At 49.7% G+C, this 20,000-nt stretch overlaps 3 protein-coding genes across 5 annotated transcripts in view; 1 reads left to right on the plus strand and 2 right to left on the minus strand.

Moving 5' to 3' along the window:
* The window catches only part of DHRSX (dehydrogenase/reductase X-linked), a 26,780-nt gene extending 18,193 nt beyond the window's left edge, over positions 1–8,587 (plus strand). The window contains exons 7-8 of the mRNA XM_060183421.1: positions 6,354–6,561; positions 8,247–8,587. Of these exons, the coding sequence (XP_060039404.1) occupies positions 6,354–6,561; positions 8,247–8,495 (457 nt within the window). The 3' untranslated portion in view covers positions 8,496–8,587. The remainder of the gene's footprint in view (positions 1–6,353; positions 6,562–8,246) is intronic.
* The window catches only part of LOC107523524 (interleukin-3 receptor subunit alpha-like), a 242,023-nt gene that overhangs the window by 95,959 nt on the left and 126,064 nt on the right, over positions 1–20,000 (minus strand). The window lies entirely within an intron of this gene.
* ASMT (acetylserotonin O-methyltransferase) overlaps positions 12,871–20,000 on the minus strand; it is a 10,585-nt gene continuing 3,455 nt past the window's right edge. Inside the window, exons 5-8 of the mRNA XM_060183422.1 lie at positions 16,646–16,764; positions 15,060–15,200; positions 14,666–14,788; positions 12,871–13,082 (exon numbers count right to left, since the gene is read on the minus strand). Coding sequence (XP_060039405.1) covers positions 12,871–13,082; positions 14,666–14,788; positions 15,060–15,200; positions 16,646–16,764 — 595 coding nt within the window. The remainder of the gene's footprint in view (positions 13,083–14,665; positions 14,789–15,059; positions 15,201–16,645; positions 16,765–20,000) is intronic.

Genomic DNA, 20,000 nt, shown 5'->3' on the forward strand with positions numbered 1-20,000 from the left:
TAGATGATGGATGTATAGTGGATGATGGATGGATGTGGGATGGTGAATGATGGATGGATGAGTGGATGGATGGATGGATGGGTGGATAATAGATAATGGATGAAAGGATCATGGGTGACAGATGATTGGTGTATGGATGGATAGATGAAGGATAGATAGATGATGGATGAATAGTGGATGATGGATGGATGTGGGATGGTGAATGATGGATGGATAGATGATGGTTGAATGGTGGATGATGGATGGATAAGGAATGATGATAAAGGATGGATGGATGGATGAATGGATGGACAGGTAGGTGGATGGGTGGATGATGGATGAGTGGATGGATGGATGAGTGGATGGATGGATGGATGAGTGGATGGATGGATGGATGGGTGGATAATAGATAATGGATGAAAGGATCATGGATGACAGACGATTGGTGTATGGATGGATGGATGAAGGATAGATAGATGATGGATGAATAGTGGATGATGGATGGATGTGGGATGGTGAATGATGGATGGATGAGTGGATGGATGGATGGATGGGTGGATAATAGATAATGGATGAAAGGATCATGGGTGACAGATGATTGGTGTATGGATGGATGGATGAAGGATAGATAGATGATGGATGAATAGTGGATGATGGATGGATGTGAGATGGTGAATGATGGATGGATAGATGATGGTGAATGGTGGATGATGGATGGATAAGGAATGATGATAAAGGATGGATGGATGAATGGATGGACAGGTAGGTGGATGGGTGGATGATGGATGAGTGGATGGATGGATGAGTGGATGGATGGATGGATGAGTGGATGAGTGGATGGATGGATGGATGGGTAGATAATAGATAATGGAGGAAAGGATCATGGATGACAGACGATTGGTGTATGGATGGATGGATGAAGGATAGATAGATGATGGATGAATAGTGGATGATGGATGGATGTGGGATGGTGAATGATGGATGGATAGATGATGGTGAATGGTGGATGATGGATGGATAAGGAATGATGATAAAGGATGGATGGATGAATGGATGGACAGGTAGGTGGATGGGTGGATGATGGATGAGTGGATGGATGGATGATGGATGGATGAGTGGATGGATGGATGGATGGATGGGTGGATAATAGATAATGGATGAAAGGATCATGGATGACAGACGATTGGTGTATGGATGGATGGATGAAAGATAGATAGATGATGGATGAATAGTGGATGATGGATGGATGTGGGATGGTGAATGATGGATGGATGAGTGGATGGATGGATGGATGGGTGGATAATAGATAATGGATGAAAGGATCATGGATGACAGATGATTGGTGTATGGATGGATGGATGAAGGATAGATAGATGATGGATGAATAGTGGATGAGGGATGGATGTGGGATGGTGAATGATGGATGGATGATGGTTGAATGGTGGATGATGGATGGATAAGGGATGATGATAAAGAATGGATGGATGGATGAGTGAATGGATGGATGGATGGATGAATGGATGGATAGGTAGGTGGATGATGGATGGATGAGTGGATGGATGGATGGATGGATAATAGATAATGGATGAAAGGATCATGGATGACAGACGATTGGTGTATGGATGGATGGATGAAGGATAGATAGATGATGGATGAATAGTGGATGATGGATGGATGTGGGATGGTGAATGATGGATGGATAGATGATGGTGAATGGTGGATGATGGATGGATAAGGAATGATGATAAAGGATGGATGGATGAATGGATGGACAGGTAGGTGGATGGGTGGATGATGGATGAGTAGATGGATGGATGAGTGGATGGATGGGTGGATGGATGGGTGGATAATAGATAATGGATGAAAGGATCATGGATGACAGACGATTGGTGTATGGACGGATAGATGAAGGATAGATAGATGATGGATGAATAGTGGATGATGGATGGATGTGGGATGGTGAATGATGGATGGATAGATGATGGTTGAATGGTGGATGATGGATGGATAAGGAATGATTATAAAGGATGGATGGATGGATGAATGGATGGACAGGTAGGTGGATGGGTGGATGATGGATGAGTGGATGGATGGATGAGTGGATGGATGGATGGATGAGTGGATGGATGGATGGATGGATGGGTGGATAATAGATAATGGATGAAAGGATCATGGATGACAGATGATTGGTGTATGGATGGATGGATGAAGGATAGATAGATGATGGATGAATAGTGGATGATGGATGGATGGATGTGGGATGGTGAATGATGGATGGATAGATGATGGTGAATGGTGGATGATGGATGGATAAGGAATGATGATAAAGGATGGATGGATGAATGGATGGATAGGTAGGTGGATGGGTGGATGATGGATGAGTGGATGGATGGATGAGTGGATGGATGGATGGATGGGTGGATAATAGATAATGGATGAAAGGATCATGGATGACAGACAATTGGTGTATGGATGGATGGATGAAGGATAGATAGATGATGGATGAATAGTGGATGATGGATGGATGTGGGATGGTGAATGATGGATGGATAGATGATGGTGAATGGTGGATGATGGATGGATAAGGAATGATGATAAAGGATGGATGGATGAATGGATGGACAGGTAGGTGGATGGGTGGATGATGGATGAGTGGATGGATGGATGAGTGGATGGATGGATGGATGGGTGGATAATAGATAATGGATGAAAGGATCATGGATGACAGACGATTGGTGTATGGATGGATGGATGAAGGATAGATGATGGATGAATAGTGGATGATGGATGGATGTGGGATGGTGAATGATGGATGGATAGATGATGGTGAATGGTGGATGATGGATGGATAAGGAATGATGATAAAGGATGGATGGATGAATGGATGGACAGGTAGGTGGATGGGTGGATGATGGATGAGTGGATGGATGGATGAGTGGATGGATGGATGGATGGATGGATGGATGAGTGGATGGATGGATGGATGGGTGGATAATAGATAATGGATGAAAGGATCATGGATGACAGACGATTGGTGTATGGATGGATGGATGAAGGATAGATAGATGATGGATGAATAGTGGATGATGGATGGATGTGGGATGGTGAATGATGGATGGATAGATGATGGTGAATGGTGGATGATGGATGGATAAGGAATGATGATAAAGGATGGATGGATGAATAGATGGACAGGTAGGTGGATGGGTGGATGATGGATGAGTGGATGGATGGATGAGTGGATGGATGGGTGGATAATAGATAATGGATGAAAGGATCATGGATGACAGACGATTGGTGTATGGATGGATGGATGAAGGATAGATAGATGATGGATGAATAGTGGATGATGGATGGATGTGGGATGGTGAATGATGGATGGATGAGTGGATGGATGGATGGATGGGTGGATAATAGATAATGGATGAAAGGATCATGGATGACAGATGATTGGTGTATGGATGGATGGATGAAGGATAGATAGATGATGGATGAATAGTGGATGATGGATGGATGTGGGATGGTGAATGATGGATGGATGATGGTTGAATGGTGGATGATGGATGGATAAGGGATGATGATAAAGAATGGATGGATGGATGAGTGAATGGATGGATGGATGGATGAATGGATGGATAGGTAGGTGGATGATGGATGGATGAGTGGATGGATGGATGGATAATAGATAATGGATGAAAGGATCATGGATGACAGACGATTGGTGTATGGATGGATGGATGAAGGATAGATAGATGATGGATGAATAGTGGATGATGGATGGATGTGGGATGGTGAATGATGGATGGATAGATGATGGTGAATGGTGGATGATGGATGGATAAGGAATGATGATAAAGGATGGATGGATGAATGGATGGACAGGTAGGTGGATGGGTGGATGATGGATGAGTGGATGGATGGATGAGTGGATGGATGGGTGGATGGATGGGTGGATAATAGATAATGGATGAAAGGATCATGGATGACAGACGATTGGTGTATGGATGGATGGATGAAGGATAGATAGATGATGGATGAATAGTGGATGATGGATGGATGTGGGATGGTGAATGATGGATGGATAGATGATGGTTGAATGGTGGATGATGGATGGATAAGGAATGATGATAAAGGATGGATGGATGGATGGATGAATGGATGGACAGGTAGGTGGATGGGTGGATGATGGATGAGTGGATGGATGGATGAGTGGATGGATGGATGGATGAGTGGATGGATGGATGGATGGGTGGATAATAGATAATGGATGAAAGGATCATGGATGACAGACGATTGGTGTATGGATGGATGGATGAAGGATAGATAGATGATGGATGAATAGTGGATGATGGATGGATGTGAGATGGTGAATGATGGATGGATAGATGATGGTGAATGGTGGATGATGGATGGATAAGGAATGATGATAAAGGATGGATGGATGAATGGATGGACAGGTAGGTGGATGGGTGGATGATGGATGAGTGGATGGATGGATGAGTGGATGGATGGATGGATGGATGGATGAGTGGATGGATGGATGGATGGGTGGATAATAGATAATGGATGAAAGGATCATGGATGACAGACGATTGGTGTATGGATGGATGGATGAAGGATAGATAGATGATGGATGAATAGTGGATGATGGATGGATGTGGGATGGTGAATGATGGATGGATAGATGATGGTGAATGGTGGATGATGGATGGATAAGGAATGATGATAAAGGATGGATGGATGAATAGATGGACAGGTAGGTGGATGGGTGGATGATGGATGAGTGGATGGATGGATGAGTGGATGGATGGGTGGATAATAGATAATGGATGAAAGGATCATGGATGACAGACGATTGGTGTATGGATGGATGGATGAAGGATAGATAGATGATGGATGAATAGTGGATGATGGATGGATGTGGGATGGTGAATGATGGATGGATGAGTGGATGGATGGATGGATGGGTGGATAATAGATAATGGATGAAAGGATCATGGATGACAGATGATTGGTGTATGGATGGATGGATGAAGGATAGATAGATGATGGATGAATAGTGGATGATGGATGGATGTGGGATGGTGAATGATGGATGGATGATGGTTGAATGGTGGATGATGGATGGATAAGGGATGATGATAAAGAATGGATGGATGGATGAGTGAATGGATGGATGGATGGATGAATGGATGGATAGGTAGGTGGATGATGGATGGATGAGTGGATGGATGGATGGATAATAGATAATGGATGAAAGGATCATGGATGACAGACGATTGGTGTATGGATGGATGGATGAAGGATAGATAGATGATGGATGAATAGTGGATGATGGATGGATGTGGGATGGTGAATGATGGATGGATAGATGATGGTTGAATGGTGGATGATGGATGGATGTGGGATGGTGAATGATGGATGGATAGATGATGGTGGATGATGGATGGATGTGGGATGGTGAATGATGGATGGATAGATGATGGTGAATGGTGGATGATGGATGGATAAGGGATGATGATAAAGGATGGATGGATGACTGAATGGATGGATGGATGGATGATTGTTTCCATCTGCCGTCCATCCGTGAGTCCCGGACTCAGCCCCGCACCCGTCCGCCCCGGGCGGGGTGTTCTGAGCTGAAGCAGCTGGTTCCGTCCTCCGTCCTCCATCCTCCGTCCTCATCCTCCTCTTCCTCAGGGTGACGGATGGACGGACAAACCCCCCCCCCCCGTGGGACGGAGATGTGATGCTGATGCTCGCGCTGTCTCCCCCTCTGTCTCTCTCTCTCTCTCTCTCCCTCTCTCTGGCTTGTTTTATGTTTTTCTGTCCCATTCCTTTTTTTTTTTTACCTTTCTTTTTTTTAACTGATTTCTGCATTTTCTTCCCGATTTCTTGCTTTCATTTCTTTCCGCCTTTCATTCTTCCTTCCTTTTTTCTTTCCCTTTCCCTGTTTCTTTTCTTTCTCTTTCCCTCTTTCTTCCTGTTTCTCCCTTTTCATTCTTACTCTTTTCTCTCTCTTCTGTTTCTTCTCTTTCTTGCTCTCTCCCTCTCTCATTCATTTCTTCTTCCTCCCTTTTTTTCTTTCTTTCTGTTCTTCCCTCTTAATGTTTTTCTTTCCGTCTTTCTCTCTTCCTTTCTGTTTCTTCTTTCTTTATCCACTCAGACACCTCTGGGGATGCCTGATAGAATGTCCAATCGATCGATCGATTGATTGATTGATTGATTAGAGAGAGGGGGGAATTAGAGAGAGCAGAGCCCTGCTGTGAGCCCTGGCCTGAGAGGGAGCTGGGGCTGGACTCTGTCCGCCAACCGTCCCCCGGGCCCCCGTGGGGGTGTATCGATTATTGATTATCGATGGTTCCTGCCCCCAGCCGCGGGTACTCCGCGCACGGCGCCTACGCGCAGAGCAAGCTGGCCCTGGTCCTCTTCTCCTACCACCTGCAGCACCTGTTGGCCGCGGCGGGCAGACACGTCACCGCCAACGTGGCCGACCCCGGAGTGGTGAACACGGACCTCTACAGACACGTCTTCTGGGGCCGCGGGCCCATCAAGTCTCTCCTCGGACGCTGGGTCTTCAAGGTGAGAGGGACCCCGTCACACCCGGTCGCGCCCTGGCTGTGTTCTAGGTGCGCCGGGTTGCGTGGGTTCAGGATGTGTTCTAGGTGTAGCTTGTTGGGTGTGTGTTCTAGGTGTAGCATGTTGGTTCCATATTCTAAGTGTAGCATGTTGGGTATGTGTTCTAGGTGTAGCATGTAGGTGTGTGTTCTAGGAGTAGCATGTTGAGTGTGTCTTCTAGGTGTGGCATGTTGAGTGTGTCTTCTAGGTGTAGCGTGTAGGTGTGTGTTCTAGGTGTAGCATGTAGGTGTGTGTTCTAGGTGTAGCAAGTTGGTTCCATGTTCTAGGTATAGCATGTTGGGTTCATGATCTAGGTGTAGCGTGTAGCTGTGTGTTCTGGGTGTAGCATGTTGGGTGTGTGTTCTGGGTGTAGCGTGTTGGGTGTGTGTTCTGTGTACAGCATGTTGGGTGTGTGTTCTAGGAGTAGCATGTTGAGTGTGTCTTCTAGGTGTAGCATGTTGGGTGTGTGTTCTGGGTGTAGCATGTAGGTGTGTGTTCTAAGTGTAGCAAGTTGGTTCCATGTTCTAGGTATAGCATGTTGGGTTCATGATCTAGGTGTAGCGTGTAGCTGTGTGTTCTGGGTGTAGCATGTTGGGTGTGTGTTCTGGGTGTAGCGTGTTGGGTGTGTGTTCTGTGTACAGCATGTTGGGTGTGTGTTCTGTGTACAGCATGTTGGGTGTATGTTTTAGGTGTAGCATGTTGAGTGTGTCTTCTAGGTGTAGCATGTTGGGTGTGTGTTCTAGGTGTAGCAAGTTGGTTCCATGTTCTAGGTATAGCATGTTGGGTTCATGATCTAGGTGTAGCATGTTGGGTGTGAGTTCTAGGTGTAGCATGTTGGGTGTGTGTTCTGTGTACAGCATGTTGGGTGTGTGTTCTGTGTACAGCATGTTGGGTGTGTGTTCTAGGAGTAGCATGTTGAGTGTGTCTTCTAGATGTAGCATGTTGGGTGTATGTTCTAGGTGTAGCATGTAGGTGTGTGTTCCAAGTGTAGCAAGTTGGTTCCATGTTCTAGGTATAGCATGTTGGGTTCATGATCTAGGTGTAGCTTGTTGGGCGTGAGTTCTAGGTGTAGCATGTTGGGTGTGTGTTCTATGTACAGCATGTTGGGTGTGTGTTCTAGGAGTAGCATGTTGAGTGTCTTCTAGGTGTAGCATGTTGGTTCCGTGTTCTAGGTGTAGCTTGTTGGGCGTGAGTTCTAGGTATGCCATGTTGAGTGTGTGTTCTAGGTGCACCGTGTTGGTTGTGTGTTCTGGGTGTAACATGTTGGGTGTGTGTTCTGGGTGTAGCACGTTGGGTGCATGTTCTAGTTAACCATGTTGGGTGCATATTCTAGGCATAGCGTGTTGATTCCATGTTCTAGGCGCACCATGTTGGGCGTGTGCTCTAGGTGTAGCATGCTGGTTCCGTGTTCTAGGTGTAGCGTGTTGAGTGCATGTTCTAGATTTCGACGTGTTCCATCCATGACCCCAGCATCACAAGCCAGCCTTGTTCCAGCCAGGCGTGTCGGCTGTGTGTCCAAGGCAGCACACGTGTGTCCATCCGACACGTGCTGAAAAGAAAGTCAGTGGGGCCGGAGCTGCCCCCACCCCGAGGACTGACCGCCCGCCCGTCTATCTGTCTGTCTGTCCCTCCCGTCCTTCTGCCCACAGACCCCTGACGAAGGGTCCTGGACGTCCGTGTACGCAGCCGTGTCCCCAGAGCTGGAGGGGCAGGGGGGACGATACCTTCACAACGAGCAGGAGACCCCGTCCCTGGCCGTCACGTATGACCCACACCTGCAGCGCCGGCTGTGGGCCCTGGGCTGCGAGATGACGGGCGTCCCGGACGTGACCGAGGACCTTCTCCCCGGGGCCTCGAACCCAGGACCCCGGACCTCCGAGGGGTCCGTGTCTCACTGATGGGCCTTCACCGGACTCACCTTGACACAGGTGCCCTGAGGGGCTACGTCCTGCTGTCTCCTGCTGACGCCAAATGCCAGGACTCAGGAAAATGAATAACAACAACAATCATCACCATCATCATCATCATCATTGTTGTTGTTGTTGTTGTTGATTCCAGATGCACAAGAGGTCCTGTTTGGGACCATGTTGGTGCAAAAATAAAAAATAATAGTAATAGTAATAAAATAATAATAATCATGATATAAAAAATTAAAATAATAATAAAAATGTTGGGGTGACCTCTGGGTGATGTCAGGGTGACCTCTGGGGTGATGTCGGGGTGACCTCTGGGGTGATGTCGGGGTGACCTCTGGGGTGATGTCAGGGTGACCTCGGGGTGATGTCGGGGTGACCTCGGGGTGATGACAGGATGACCTCGGGGTGATGTCGGGGTGACCTCGGGGTGATGTCGGGGTGACCTCGGGGTGATGTCGGGGTGACCTCTGGGTGATGTCGGGGTGACCTCTGGGTGATGTCGGGGTGACCTCGGGGTGACCTTGGGGTGATGTCAGGGTGACCTCTGGGTGATGTCAGGGAGGGAGGGAGAGAGAGAGAGAGAGAGAGAGAGAGAGAGAAAACAGGAGTGACTTTTACAGGAGAAATTCCGGAAGTGGCAAGTTGGGAACGGGATTGGCTAGGAAGGGGGGGAGCAAGGCGCTCTGGGAAGGTACAGAGCTTCCATAGCAATGGCTGCTGGCGGGAACAGGTGATACCCTGGGGGGGGAACGTGGTGGCGGAGGAGTCATTTTTAAAACAAGGCAGAAGACTGATATTATTATTACTATTACTATTATTATTTCCCAGAGCCCTGCTGAGCCCTGGCTGCTGGTGGTGCTGGGGATGGAACCTGGGGCCTCAGAGCCTCAGGCAGGAGAGTCTGTGTGCAGAACCATTATTATTATTATTATTATTATTATTATTATTATTTCCCAGATCCCTGCTGGTGATGTTGGGGATGGAACCTGGGGCCTCCGAGCCTCAGGCAGGAGAGTCTGTGTGCAGAACCATTATTATTATTATTATTATTATTTCCCAGAGCCCTGCTGAGCCCTGGCAGCTGGTGGTGCTGGGGATGGAACCTGGGGCCTCAAAGCCTCAGGCAGGAGAGTCTGTGTGCAGAACCATTATTATTATTATTATTATTATTATTATTATTTCCCAGAGCCCTGCTGAGCTCTGGCTGCCGGTGGTGCTGGGGATGGAACCTGGGGCCTCAGAGCCTCAGGCAGGAGTGTCTGTGTGCAGAACCATTATTATTATTATTATTATTATTATTATTATTATTATTATTATTTCCCAGAGCCCTGCTGAGCCCTGGCTGCTGGTGGTGCTGGGGATGGAACCTGGGGCCTCAGAGCCTCAGGCAGGAGAGTCTTTGTGCAGACCCATTATTATTATTATTATTTACACAGAATCACTGCCTGGCCCCTTCTATCATATTCTAGACTGGTCACCTGATTTCTGTTCTTTCTTTTCTATTCTAATTATTTTATTCTATTCTAATTATCCTCTCATATTCTATTCTGTTATTGATTCTCACCTATTCCTATTCTATTTTCTATTCCATTCCATTTTATTTTCTTCTCTTTATTGTATTTTGTTTTCCAACATTCTCTCCCATCCCGTTCTGCTTTTATTATTATTTAAAATTTTTTTAATTAATTTATTTTCCCTTTTTGTTGCCCTTGTTGTGGTTCATTGTTGTTGTAATTATTATTATTGTTGTCATCATTGTTGTTGGGTAGGACAGAGAGACATGGAGAGAGGAGGGGAAGACAGAGAGAGGGAGAGAAAGACAGACACCTGCAGACCTGCTTCACTGCCTGGGAAGCGACTCCCCTGCAGATGGGGAGCCGGGGGCTCGAACCGGGATCCTTAGGCCGGTCCTCGTGCTTTGCGCCACCTGCGCTTAACCCGCTGCGCCACCGCCCGACTCCCTCTGCTGTTATTTTATTCTATTTTTCTGCCATATTATCACACCTCCTATTATTTTATTCTTTTTCCCTCTAATTCTTTTTTTTTTGCTTCTGTCGCCGTTATGTGTCGTCTACCTGGTAGGACAGAGGAAATCGAGAAAGGAGAGGAGACAGACAGACAGACAGACAGACCCCCGCAGCCGTAGCTTCTTCCCCTCTGCAGGTGGGGACCGGTCGGGGGCTCGAACCCGGGGCCTGGGCACAGGTAGGCTTGGCCGGGTCCCGTTTCCTCCGCCCTCAGAGACAACAGACACACTGGGATTTCCATCATTGACGATTCATTGATGATTCATTGGTGATTCGTTGATGATTCATTGATGCGGCCCCACGTCCGTCATCGTTAACGAGATTTTCAACAGGCTTGTTCTCCCCCGACCCCACGTCCCCTGCCGCCAAAGGGGAATCTTGAATGAATGAATGAATGAGTGAATGAGTGAATGAGTAAATGATCTCATGGGTGAGTGAATAAATGAACAGCTGAGTGAGTGAAATGAATGAGTGAATGAGTGAATGAATGAATGATCTCATGGGTGAGTGAATAAATAAACAGCTGAGTGATTGAGTGAGTGAATGAATGAATGAATGATCTCACAGATGAGAGAATAAATGAACAGCTGAGTGAGTGAGTGAGTGAATGAATGAATGAATGATCTCACGGATGAGAGAATAAATGAACAGCTGAGTGAGTGAGTGAATGAATGATCTCATGGGTGAGTGAATAAATGAACAGCTGAGTGAGTGAATGAATGATCTCATGGATGAGTGAATAATTGAACAGCTGAGTGATTGAGTGAATGAATAAGTAACTAGTAGATGAATAAGTGAGTAAAGAATGAGTGAGCGAGAGGATAAATGGATGAGTAGTTCCATAAATGGAGACATGAATAAACAAATGGGTGAACTGATTAATAAGTAAATGAATGAGTGAGTGAATAAATGGATGAGTAAATGAATACATAAATGAATAAGTAAATGAATGAGTGAATGGAGAACTAAATGGATGAGTGAATTAATGAGCAAATAGAGGAGTAAATGAATGAGTAATTGAATAGATGAGTAAATAAATGAATCATTGAATCAATGAGTAAATAAATGAATCATTGAATAAATGAGTGAATAATTGAATAGATGAGTAAATAATTGAATAGACGAGTAAATGAATAAGTGAGAAAACAAATGAGTAAGTGAATGAATCAATGAACGGATGGATAAGTGAATGAGTGAGTACATGAATGAACACAAAGGAATGGGTGGATGAGTAATTGAATAAATAATTGGATGGATGGATGGACAGATGGGTAATTGAATGAATGAATGAATGAGTAAAGGAATGAATAATTGGATGGATGGGTAACTGAATGAATGAGTAAAGGAATGAATAATTGGATGGTAAATAAATGAATGTATACGTGAACGAGTGAATGAATAATAATTGAGTGGATGGATAAATGGATGATTGAATAAATAAGTGAACGAGTGAATGAATGACTAATTGGATGGATGGATAACTGAATAAGTGAATGAATGAGTGAATGGATGAATGGGTGGATGAGTAATCGAATAAGTTAATAATTGGATGAGTGGATGGATGGATGACTGAATGAATAAGTGAACGAGTGAATGAGTGATTGGATGGATGGGTGGGTAGGTGGGTGGATAACTGAATAAGTAAATGAATAAGTGCATGAATGAGTAAGTGAACGAGTGAATGAATGACTGGATGGATGGATGGATGGATGGAAGGATGAGTGGATGGATGACTGACTGAATAAGTGAATGAATGAGTAAGTGAATGAGTGAATGAATGATTGGATGGGTGGGTGGATGACTAACTGAATAAGTGAATGAATGAGTAAGTGAATGAGTGAATGACTGGATGGATGGATGGATGGGTGGATGACTAACTGAATAAGTGCATGAATGAGTAAGTGAATGAGTGAATGAATGACTGGATGGATGGATAGATGGATGGATGGGTGGATGACTAACTGAATAAGTGAATGAATGAGTAAGTGAACGAGTGAATGAATGGATGGATGGGTGGGTGGATGACTAACTGAATAAGTGAATGAATGAATGAATGAATGACTGGATAGATGGATGGATGGGTGGATGACTGACTGAATAAGTGAATGAATGAGTAAGTGAACGAGTGAATGAATGACTGGATGGATGGATGGATGAGTGGATGGATGACTAACTGAATAAGTGAATGAATGAGTGAATGACTGGATGGATGGGTGGGTGGATGACTAACTGAATAAGTGATGACTAAGTGAATGAATGCTTGGATGGATGGATGGGTGGCTGACTGAGTAGGTGAATGCTGGTGTCCAGGCCCTGCGCGGCGGCCGTGGTCACTGGGTGGCCAGCAGGGCGGCGTAGAGGCCGAGCCCCGAGCGCACCTGCAGGTGCGAGAAGCCGGCGGCGGCCAGCAGGGCGTGGTACTCTCCGGCCGAGCGCTCGCGGCCCTCCGTCTGCAGCAGCATGTTGACGGACAGCAGCTGGGTGGCCAGCGGGCCCCGGCCGTCCGCGTCCAGGAGGCTCTCCACCACCAGCACCCCGCCACCTGCACGGGCACCTGGGCCGTCGGGACTGGGGGACACGACGGGGGGACGGGACAGGGGGACGGGGAACCCCGGGATCTGGGGACGGGGCAGAGGAGGGGTGGGGGGGACGAGGCGGGGGATGGCGGAATAGCAAGATGGTGGATGGGCAGGGTGTGCTGGGATGGAATGGAATATGCTAGAAGAGAGAGAATAGAATAGAACAGAATAGAATAGAATAGAATAGAATAGAATAGAATAGAATAGAATAGAATAGAATAGAATAGAATAGAATATGCTAGAGTGGAACAGAATATGATAGGATAGAATAAAATGATAGAATAGAATAATAGGATAGAATTTAGAATGGAATAGAACTGAAAGAATAGAATATGCTAGAATGGAATAGAATGGAATGGAATGGAATGGAATAGGATAGGATAGGATAGGATAGGATAGGATAGGATAGGATAGGATAGGATAGGATAGGATAGAATCTGCTAGAATGGAACAGAATCAGGTGAACAGTCTAGAAAAGGGTAAAGTAGAATAAAATAGAAATTATATAGCATCCTATTATAAGGTAGAATATTATATAATGTTCTATTATAAAATAGAATATGATGAAATACAATAGAATATTACAAGTATAAGACAAAGTATTATAGAAGATAACAGAGTAGAATAGAACATAGTGACAAAATCAGAGTAGAATATGCTAGAATAGAATAAAATATAGAATAGAATAAGTACGCTAGAATAGAACAGAATAGAATATGGTAGAACAGAATAGAATAGAATCTGCTGGAATGGAATAGAATAGAATAGAATAGACAGAATAAATAATATAGAATAGAATAGAATGTTAATAGAATATTAGAATAGAATTTAGTAAAATAGAATAGGGTAGAATAGAATATGATAGATTAGAATAGAATAGAATCTGACAGAATAGAATATGATAGAATAGAATGAATAGAATAGAATATGATAGAATAGAATGAATAGAATAGAATATGATAGAATAGAATGAATAGAATAGAATAGAATAGAATATGATATGATATGATATGATATGATAGAATAGAATAGAATAGAATAGAATAGAATAGAATAGAATAGGGTGGAATCAATAGAATAGAATATGGTGGAATGAATAGAATGGAATAGAATAGAATAGAATAGAATAGAATAGAATAGAATAGAATATGATGGAATGAATAGAATAGAAAATAGAATATGATGGAAAGAGTAGAATAGAATTGGATAGAATAGAATATGATGGAATGAATAGAATAGGATAGAATAGAATAGAATAGAATAGAATAGAAAATAGAATATGATGGAAAGAGTAAAATAGAATAGAATAGAATAGAGTAGAATAGAATAGAATAGAATAGAATAGAATAGAATAGAATAAAAATAGAACAGGACAGAACAGAATAGAATAGACAGAACAGAAAGAATATGGTGGCACAGAACAGACCAGGGGACCAGGACCCAGCAGCACCCTGGGGCCCGCCCCCCCCGGGAGTGGTGGGAGAGACATCTGGGCGTCTGCAGCCCGGGGGCTCCATGTGGGTTCCCGGGGGGCTCGGGTCCCCACCTGGGGTGCAGGCGGCTCGCACCCGGGCCAGCAGATGTCGGCAGCGGTCATCCGTCCAGTCATGTAGGATGCGGGCCAGGATGAACAGGTCGGCCACGGGCAGGGGGTCTCGTAGGAAGTCTCCTGGGGGGGGGGCAGGAGGCTTCACTCCAGTGCACCTAGGGAGGGGTCACCCAGGGGTCCCCACCTCCCCAGCTCCTGGGCCCCAGGCATTCCATGGTCCCACTGATCGGTCAATTAGGGGAGGAATATTATACAGCCCTGAACAAGTCAGAATCCGATTTCTTTTTTTAAAGAAAGTTTCCAGAGGTTGGCTAACACAGGACAGGTCAGGGCTGCCCACGGTGACCGCGGGGTGTCCCCAGGGTGCCCACCCCCGTCGCCGAAACCCCACCTTCAAGGAAGTTCACGCGGGCGTCCTGGGGGAGCGGGCAGTGGGTCCTGGCCACGGCCACCACCTCGGGGAGGTCCAGCACCGTCACCCGGCTGTTGGGGTACAGGGCTGCGCACTGCCGGGCCAGCCCCCCAAGACCACCTGCGGACACAGGGGGGCAGGGGCAGCACCCGGAGCTGAGGCAGGGATCTCCCCCCGGACAGATGCCCACCACCCCCCAAGGTCAGCAGGCACCCCGGACGGCAAGGCTGAACCCCCAAAACGCCGTCACGGGTCACGTCCTCTGACCCCCATGGGGAGGGGTGACTCAGGCAGACGGGGGGGACCCTCACCACTGAGCCCCACTTTCTAAGACTCGGGAAACTCAACTGAACCCCATTTTCTCAGATAAAAATCCCGGCCGAACCCCAATTTTAGACACAGACATCAAGACTGAACCCCAATTTGTAAGACGCAAGGACTTCATCTGAACCCCAATATTAGACACAAAAATCAAGACTGAACCCCAGTTTATCCAACAAAATCCAGGCCGAACCCCACTTTCTCAGATAAAAGTCCTGGCTGAACCCCAATTTTAGACACTAACATCAAGACTGAACCCCAATTTCTAAGACGCAAGGATTTCATCTGAACCCCAATATTAGACACAAAAATCAAGAACGAACCCCAAATTCTCCGACAAAAATCCTGGCCGAACCTCACTTTCTAAGACTCGGGAAACTCGGCTGAACCCCATTTTCTCAGACAAAAATCCTGGCCAAACGCCAATTTCTCAGATAAAAATCCTGACTGAACCCCAATTTTTAGACACTAACATCAAGACTGAACCCCAATTTCTAAGACGCAAGGACTTCATCTGAACCCCAATATTAGACACAAAAATCAAGAACGAACCCCAATTTCTCTGACAAAAATCCTGGCCGAACTCCTCTTTCTAAGACTGGGGAAACTCGACTGAACTCCATTTTCTCAGACAAAAATCCCGGCTGAACCCCAGTTTCTCAGATAAAAAATCCGGGCTGAACCCCAGTTTTTAGACACAAACATCAAGACTGAACCCCATTTTCTCAGACAAAAATCCTGGCCGAACCCCAGTTTCTCAGATAAAAATCCTGGGTGAACCCCAATTTTTGACACAAAAATCAAGACAGAACCCCAATATCTAAGACTCAAGGACATCATCTGAACCCCGATTTTAGACACAAAAATCATGACTGAACCCCAATTTCTCTGACAAAAATCCTGGCCGAACCCCAATTTCTAAGACTCGGGAAACTCAGCTGAACCCCATTTTCTCAGACAAAAATCCCGACCGAACCCCAGTTTCTCAGTAGAAAATCCTGACTGAACCCCAATTTTAGACACAAAAATCAAGAGTGAACCCCAATTTCTCAGGCAAAAATCCTGGCCAAACCTCGATTTCTCAGACTCAAGGATTGCCTCTGAACCCCAATTTATCAGATAAAAATCCTGGCTGAACCCCAATTTTAGACACAAACATCAAGACTGGACCCCGATTTCTAAGACCCAAAGGCTGGGCCCGGGAGACGGGGGTGTCCCCCAAAGCCAGAGTTGGGGGTGCTCACCGCCAAGGTCGCAGATGCGGGCGAAAGGGCTGAGGTCAAAGGCCGTGAGAGTGGGGGGGCCGTGGACGCCCCAAGTCTGCTGCAGGGCCCTCAGAAACAGCAGCCGCTCCTCCTCGGACCTGCGGGTGGGGGGTCAGCCGGGGGCACCCCCACTTGGGGGGCTAAGAGCTGGGGGGTCAGAGCTGAGAGGTCAGGGCCTAGAAGGGTTATGGGGGGGTCGGGGCCTGCAGGGGTCATAGGGGGTCAGGGCCTGCAGGGGTCATAGGGGGGTCGGGGCCTGGAGGGGTCATAGGGGGGTCGGGGCCTGCAGGGGTCATAGGGGCGACAGGACCTGCAGGGGTCATAGGGGGGTTGGGGCCTGCAGGGGTCATAGGGGGGTCGGGGCCTGCAGGGGTCATAGGGGCGACAGGACCTGCAGGGTCATAGGGGGTCAGGGCCTGGAGGGGTCATAGGGGGGTCGGGGCCTGCAGGGGTCATAGGGGCGACAGGACCTGCAGGGGTCATAGGGGGTCAGGGCCTGGAGGGGTCATAGGGGGGTCGGGGCCTGCAGGAGTCATAGGGGGGTCGGGGCCTGCAGGGGTCATAGGGGCGACAGGACCTGCAGGGGTCATAGGGGGTCAGGGCCTGGAGGGGTCATAGGGGGGTCGGGGCCTGCAGGAGTCATAGGGGCGACAGGACCTGCAGGGGTCATAGGGGCGACAGGACCTGCAGGGTCATAGGGGGTCAGGGCCTGGAGGGGTCATAGGGGGGTCGGGGCCTGCAGGGTCATAGGGGGGTCGGGGCCTGCAGGGGTCATAGGGGCGACAGGACCTGCAGGGGTTATAGGGGGGTTGGGGCCTGCAGGGGTCATAGGGGGGTCGGGGCCTGCAGGAGTCATAGGGGCGACAGGACCTGCAGGGTCATAGGGGGGTCGGGGCCTGCAGGGTCATAGGGGGGTCGGGGCCTGCAGGGTCATAGGGGGGTCGGGGCCTGCAGGGTCATAGGGGCGACAGGACCTGCAGGGTCATAGGGGGGTCGGGGCCTGGAGGGGTCATAGGGGCGACGGGGCCTGCAGGGTCATAGGGGGGTCGGGGCCTGCAGGGGTCATAGGGGGGTCGGGGCCTGCAGGGGTCATAGGGGCGACAGGACCTGCAGGGGTCATAGGGGGTCAGGGCCTGGAGGGGTCATAGGGGGGTCGGGGCCTGCAGGAGTCATAGGGGCGACAGGACCTGCAGGGTCATAGGGGGTCAGGGCCTGCAGGGGTCATAGGGGGGTCGGGGCCTGGAGGGGTCATAGGGGGGTCGGGGCCTGCAGGGGTCATAGGGGCGACAGGACCTGCAGGGGTCATAGGGGGGTTGGGGCCTGCAGGGGTCATAGGGGGGTCAGGGCCTGCAGGGGTCATAGGGGGGTCGGGGCCTGCAGGGGTCATAGGGGCGACAGGACCTGCAGGGTCATAGGGGGTCAGGGCCTGGAGGGGTCATAGGGGGGTCGGGGCCTGCAGGGGTCATAGGGGGGTCGGGGCCTGCAGGGGTCATAGGGGCGACAGGACCTGCAGGGTCATAGGGGGTCAGGGCCTGGAGGGGTCATAGGGGGGTCGGGGCCTGCAGGGGTCATAGGGGCGACAGGACCTGCAGGGGTCATAGGGGGTCAGGGCCTGGAGGGGTCATAGGGGGGTCGGGGCCTGCAGGAGTCATAGGGGCGACAGGACCTGCAGGGGTCATAGGGGCGACAGGACCTGCAGGGTCATAGGGGGTCAGGGCCTGGAGGGGTCATAGGGGGGTCGGGGCCTGCAGGGGTCATAGGGGCGACAGGACCTGCAGGGTCATAGGGGGTCAGGGCCTGGAGGGGTCATAGGGGGGTCGGGGCCTGCAGGGTCATAGGGGGGTCGGGGCCTGCAGGGGTCATAGGGGCGACAGGACCTGCAGGGGTTATAGGGGGGTTGGGGCCTGCAGGGGTCATAGGGGGGTCGGGGCCTGCAGGAGTCATAGGGGCGACAGGACCTGCAGGGTCATAGGGGGGTTGGGGCCTGCAGGGTCATAGGGGGGTCGGGGCCTGCAGGGTCATAGGGGGGTCGGGGCCTGCAGGGTCATAGGGGCGACAGGACCTGCAGGGTCATAGGGGGGTCGGGGCCTGGAGGGGTCATAGGGGCGACGGGGCCTGCAGGGTCATAGGGGGGTCGGGGCCTGCAGGGGTCATAGGGGCGACAGGACCTGCAGGGGTCATAGGGGGTCAGGGCCTGGAGGGGTCATAGGGGGGTCGGGGCCTGCAGGAGTCATAGGGGCGACAGGACCTGCAGGGGTCATAGGGGCGACAGGACCTGCAGGGTCATAGGGGGTCAGGGCCTGGAGGGGTCATAGGGGGGTCGGGGCCTGCAGGGTCATAGGGGGGTCGGGGCCTGCAGGGGTCATAGGGGCGACAGGACCTGCAGGGGTTATAGGGGGGTTGGGGCCTGCAGGGGTCATAGGGGGGTCGGGGCCTGCAGGAGTCATAGGGGCGACAGGACCTGCAGGGTCATAGGGGGGTCGGGGCCTGCAGGGTCATAGGGGGGTCGGGGCCTGCAGGGTCATAGGGGGGTCGGGGCCTGCAGGGTCATAGGGGCGACGGGGCCTGCAGGGTCATAGGGGGGTCGGGGCCTGCAGGGTCATAGGGGGGTCGGGGCCTGCCGGGGTCATAGGGGCGACAGGACCTGCAGGGGTCATAGGGGGGTTGTGGCCTGCAGGGGTCATAGGGGGGTTCGGGGCCTGCAGGGTCATAGGGGGGTCGGGGCCTGCAGGGGTCATAGGGGGGTCGGGGCCTGCAGGGTCATAGGGGGGTCGGGGCCTGCAGGGGTCATAGGGGCGACGGGACCTGCAGGGTCATAGGGGGGTCGGGGCCTGCAGGGGTCATAGGGGGGTCGGGGCCTGCAGGAGTCATAGGGGCGACAGGACCTGCAGGGTCATAGGGGGTCAGGGCCTGGAGGGGTCATAGGGGGGTCGGGGCCTGCAGGGTCATAGGGGGGTCGGGGCCTGCAGGGGTCATAGGGGCGACAGGACCTGCAGGGGTCATAGGGGGTCAGGGCCTGGAGGGGTCATAGGGGCGACAGGACCTGCAGGGGTTATAGGGGGGTCGGGGCCTGCAGGGGTCATAGGGGGGTCGGGGCCTGCAGGAGTCATAGGGGCGACAGGACCTGCAGGGTCATAGGGGGTCAGGGCCTGGAGGGGTCATAGGGGGGTCGGGGCCTGCAGGGTCATAGGGGGGTCGGGGCCTGCAGGGTCATAGGGGGGTCGGGGCCTGGAGGGGTTATAGGGGGGTCAGGGCCTGCAGGGTCATAGGGGGGTCGGGGCCTGCAGGGTCATAGGGGGGTCGGGGCCTGGAGGGGTCATAGGGGGGTCAGGGC

Source organism: Erinaceus europaeus, chromosome X (assembly GCF_950295315.1).
Source record: "Erinaceus europaeus chromosome X, mEriEur2.1, whole genome shotgun sequence".
NCBI classification, from domain to species: Eukaryota; Metazoa; Chordata; class Mammalia; order Eulipotyphla; family Erinaceidae; genus Erinaceus; species Erinaceus europaeus.